The 3,604-nt window shown below is 32.5% G+C and overlaps 1 protein-coding gene across 1 annotated transcript; it reads right to left on the bottom strand.

Annotated features, from left to right (window-relative positions):
• Nucleotides 1-1,532: 1,532 nt before the first annotated feature.
• On the bottom strand, nt 1,533-2,193 carry LOC132615692 (monothiol glutaredoxin-S1-like). Its single transcript, XM_060330302.1, has one exon. It carries the CDS (start codon nt 2,008-2,010, stop codon nt 1,702-1,704), a length of 309 nt encoding a protein of 102 aa, XP_060186285.1. The 5' UTR covers nt 2,011-2,193; the 3' UTR covers nt 1,533-1,701.
• Nucleotides 2,194-3,604: the final 1,411 nt, after the last annotated feature.

Raw genomic sequence — 3,604 nt, 5'->3', positions numbered from 1 at the left:
AAGTTGTAGGTATCCAGTGGATGTTTCAGTATATAGAAGTATTGTTTCCCTCGTACAATACTAAACGCTCACAAGAACAGACATAACTCATGTAGTGAATTTGACGAGCCAATTCATGCAAAGTCCAAATAATGTCGTTATCAAGCTGTGAAAAAAATCCTTAGTTATTTGAAGTGCACAGGCCAGTTTGCATTAAAGAATTCTGTCTAACTCACCAATCAGATCATATGATTTCTCAGCTGTAGATCGGGGAGGATGTTCTATGACTAGAATATAAACTACAAGCTACAACATCTACCTTGGAGAAAACTATATATCTTGGGAATCCAAGAAATAGAATACAGTAGAACGATCTAGGGTTGAGGCTGAGTATAGAGCACTAGCCACAACAATAACTGAAATGACATGGATACCATATATTTTGAATGACATTAGGCTTTGTCTAAAGGCTGCACCTACATTGTTCTGTGATAATTTGAGTGCATTATACATGTCTATGCTAGAATAAAACATGTTGAGATGGACTATCATTTTGTTAGGGTAAAGTTTGCTAGTGGACAACTTGTTAGAGTTTGTTAGATCAAAGGACCAGCAAGTTGACATTCGTACGAAGGCACTAACTGAGCAGTTGTTTATAGGATTCTGAGAAAGTTAGGACTGGTACCGTCATCCCTCACTAGCTTGAGGGGAAGTGTTGAAGAATTTGATCTAGACTGTGACACCGACTAAATCACACGCAGGCTAGGTTTTTCCTGATTAGGTAGACATAGTTTTTATCCTTACCTATGTAATAGTCCAACTCATTGTAAAACTCTAATTTAACATAGTAAAGCAACTTGTGACTTGTTGTATACTTGTATATATACAACCACAATATGTACCGTAAGCATGAGAAAATACATGAATAATTCATTCATCTGATCCTCAATATCTTGTTATTTTCTACAGCTTGTAATAGTAGTCTAAGTGTTAACTATCACATTACTACTCATATAGTCTGCATTGACCTAGCTTTTGTTATGATGCATAATTATTACGAATAAAAGTATCTATTTCACCAATTTTTTTTTTAAGCAGTATCAATTTATATAAGTAATCTAAACTCGTCAATACAACAAATATTTTTATCGTCAAATTAAGTGTAACTTTTTGTTTTTGTTTTCTGTGGTAGCTAAATGCTAGAAAACAGGAGTAGTTGATTGAAATTTTGTTAGTCTTCAATGTATTATACAAATTAGAATTATATGGGATTATTATTCATTTCATTTTTGAAGAATACTGCATCAATTAAACAAGTCTGCATATCTTAAGATCGTTCTATATATTTAATTATGATCATGACTGAAACTACTACTACCATTGTTTATTAAAACGAAGACACGAACATACAAAACAATAGCTCATAAAACTTACTTGAGGACTACAATTACGACTAGTTTTAATTGACAAACGTATTACATATCACAATACTTTAGATAGATGCCGATGGAGCCTTGTTCAATGAATTGAACTTAACTCAATATTTTTGACACGAAGTATAAATATATGTGAAAATATATTAAGATTTCCGCAATTATTTGGCTATATACTGATTTCAAAAGTGCAAAGGACTCAATAGTAAAAACTAAAAAGTTTGAATCTATTATGTTTAGATTCTAGATCCGTCTCAGATTCTAGAGACTCTATACCTCTAATACTATTTCATATCCATATAGCATTAGCTTTGATGAGCAATTCCTTTAGCTTTCCCCTAATGCTGAGACTTATGACCTCATTAGATCCACCTATAAGTTCCTTTCCAATGAATGTTGTTGGTGTACTTTGCTTGCATCCCATTTGAAGCAAAGCTCTCTCTATTTTATTTCCATTTGGTAGTTCATCAAGCTTGTAAATTGTTGGATTTGCTCCAAAATCTCGGATTAGGGTTTCGATGCTGTAAGATATGCAACAAGTGTTCTTGCTGAATATCACAACTGGGCTTTCTGCTCCCAATTTCATCACAGTATCCATTGTCTAAAGTTGATAGGTTTTATAAGTGTGACAAAATAACTTGAAATAGAAGTACACTGACAGGAATTCAAATTAATCGAGATAGTGGACTTTGGATATCGAATGGTTTAGAAAAAAACTAGAATTACTATGGCAATTAATGCAAGAATTATATTAGACTCTTGAAGTAAATTCTTTGGAAAGAGTAGCTATAAACTTGAATTGCAAGAAGCTTAAGACTTGAGTGCATGTTGTTTTATAGTTATGTTACAAAAAGTAGAAAAGATTGGGTATCCAATCCAAATTATTCTTGAATGTTGGATTATAAAGATGTGATTTGTTTGTCTAACTGGAATCACGAGCTGGAAAATTTGATCATGCTAAAACTTAGCGAAGATTTCTTCATCTTTAAAATATTCCAGAAAGATGAAAAGCAAATAGGATTAAATGTGAAAATTACTCTCGACCTTGAGATGACAGGAATTTGTAGGATATAATTATTATTTATGGTCGACTCTATTAGTATTAAACTAGCTCATTTGGGTTAAAAATTACAGAATATTATTATAGTATTATAAGGAACAAAATTTTTACAGTTGCATGCTATTCTGCAAAGGATTAAAAAGGAGTATTAATCAACAAAATAATGCTCATTTGGGTTGGGTGAGTTACACATTTATCGGTTCAATTTGACACCTCTATTATGTTCTAATTTCAGTGGTGTACCCGGACAATTATGGATACTAATAAGGTAGGTTGTGCAATTCAGTGGCCCGCGGAGCCTCCTTTGTCCGAGGGGAATCATCGTGGAAAAATCACATCATAAATATTTTATGTGTTTACTTCTTTATATTTTGTATCACGTATCTTAGTGAAGATTCTGGTCCATGCTAAATAAAAAAATGTCCAAATTTTACATAAATAAGAACTTTTCTTGAATTATATAAAAGTTATTGTTCTCCGCTGTCTAAACAAAATAAAAAACAACTAAATAACAATTTAGGCAAAATTTTGTCTTTCAGAAAAATGGATGCAATTCTCAGGAGGCAATCCAAACAAAAAAAATTAAATAAGACAACTAACTTGTAATGGAAAGAAAAGATTACTAGATTAATTTATAAAACACGTGTCACTTGCGAACAGGTGACACTATCTATTGAAGCATAAGCCAAATTTATGTAGAGTTCTCGATTCCATTGAAGATATTCGAAATGCTGTTTTCCTTATCGTAAAATGAATAAAAAGCCATGCGACTTTTCAGTAGATGAAATCACAGTCTAGTACAATTCTCCCGTACAAGAAGAAGAAGCCAGGATGTACCCAAAAGAATATGAGATCTGAAATGCATGTATTTAGAGCTGATAATTAAAATCAATCTCAGCACCAAGAATATTATAATTAACTTTATATGTTACTTCTACTACTAAAATGATTCTCATTTAAAGAAAAAGCCGGAAACACTCTGTGAAAGGGCTACTGCCACTTCGAAAAGCCGCATTCAGCATACTTTTTCCCTATTAGACTCTCCAATCTTAACAAATATGTACACATTAAACACCTCACGTTGATGTTGCACAATAAGTTTTTATAATCGACTTATTCCGGCTGAGACAAC

This window comes from Lycium barbarum, chromosome 10 (assembly GCF_019175385.1).
Source record: "Lycium barbarum isolate Lr01 chromosome 10, ASM1917538v2, whole genome shotgun sequence".
Classification (NCBI taxonomy): Eukaryota; Viridiplantae; Streptophyta; class Magnoliopsida; order Solanales; family Solanaceae; genus Lycium; species Lycium barbarum.
This window is presented reverse-complemented; position numbering and strand designations above follow the sequence as displayed.

Coding starts and splice junctions, on each gene's coding strand:
- LOC132615692 (XM_060330302.1), bottom strand. CDS start 2,010: ATGGATACTGTGATGAAATTGGGAGCAGAAAGCCCAGTTGTGATATTC.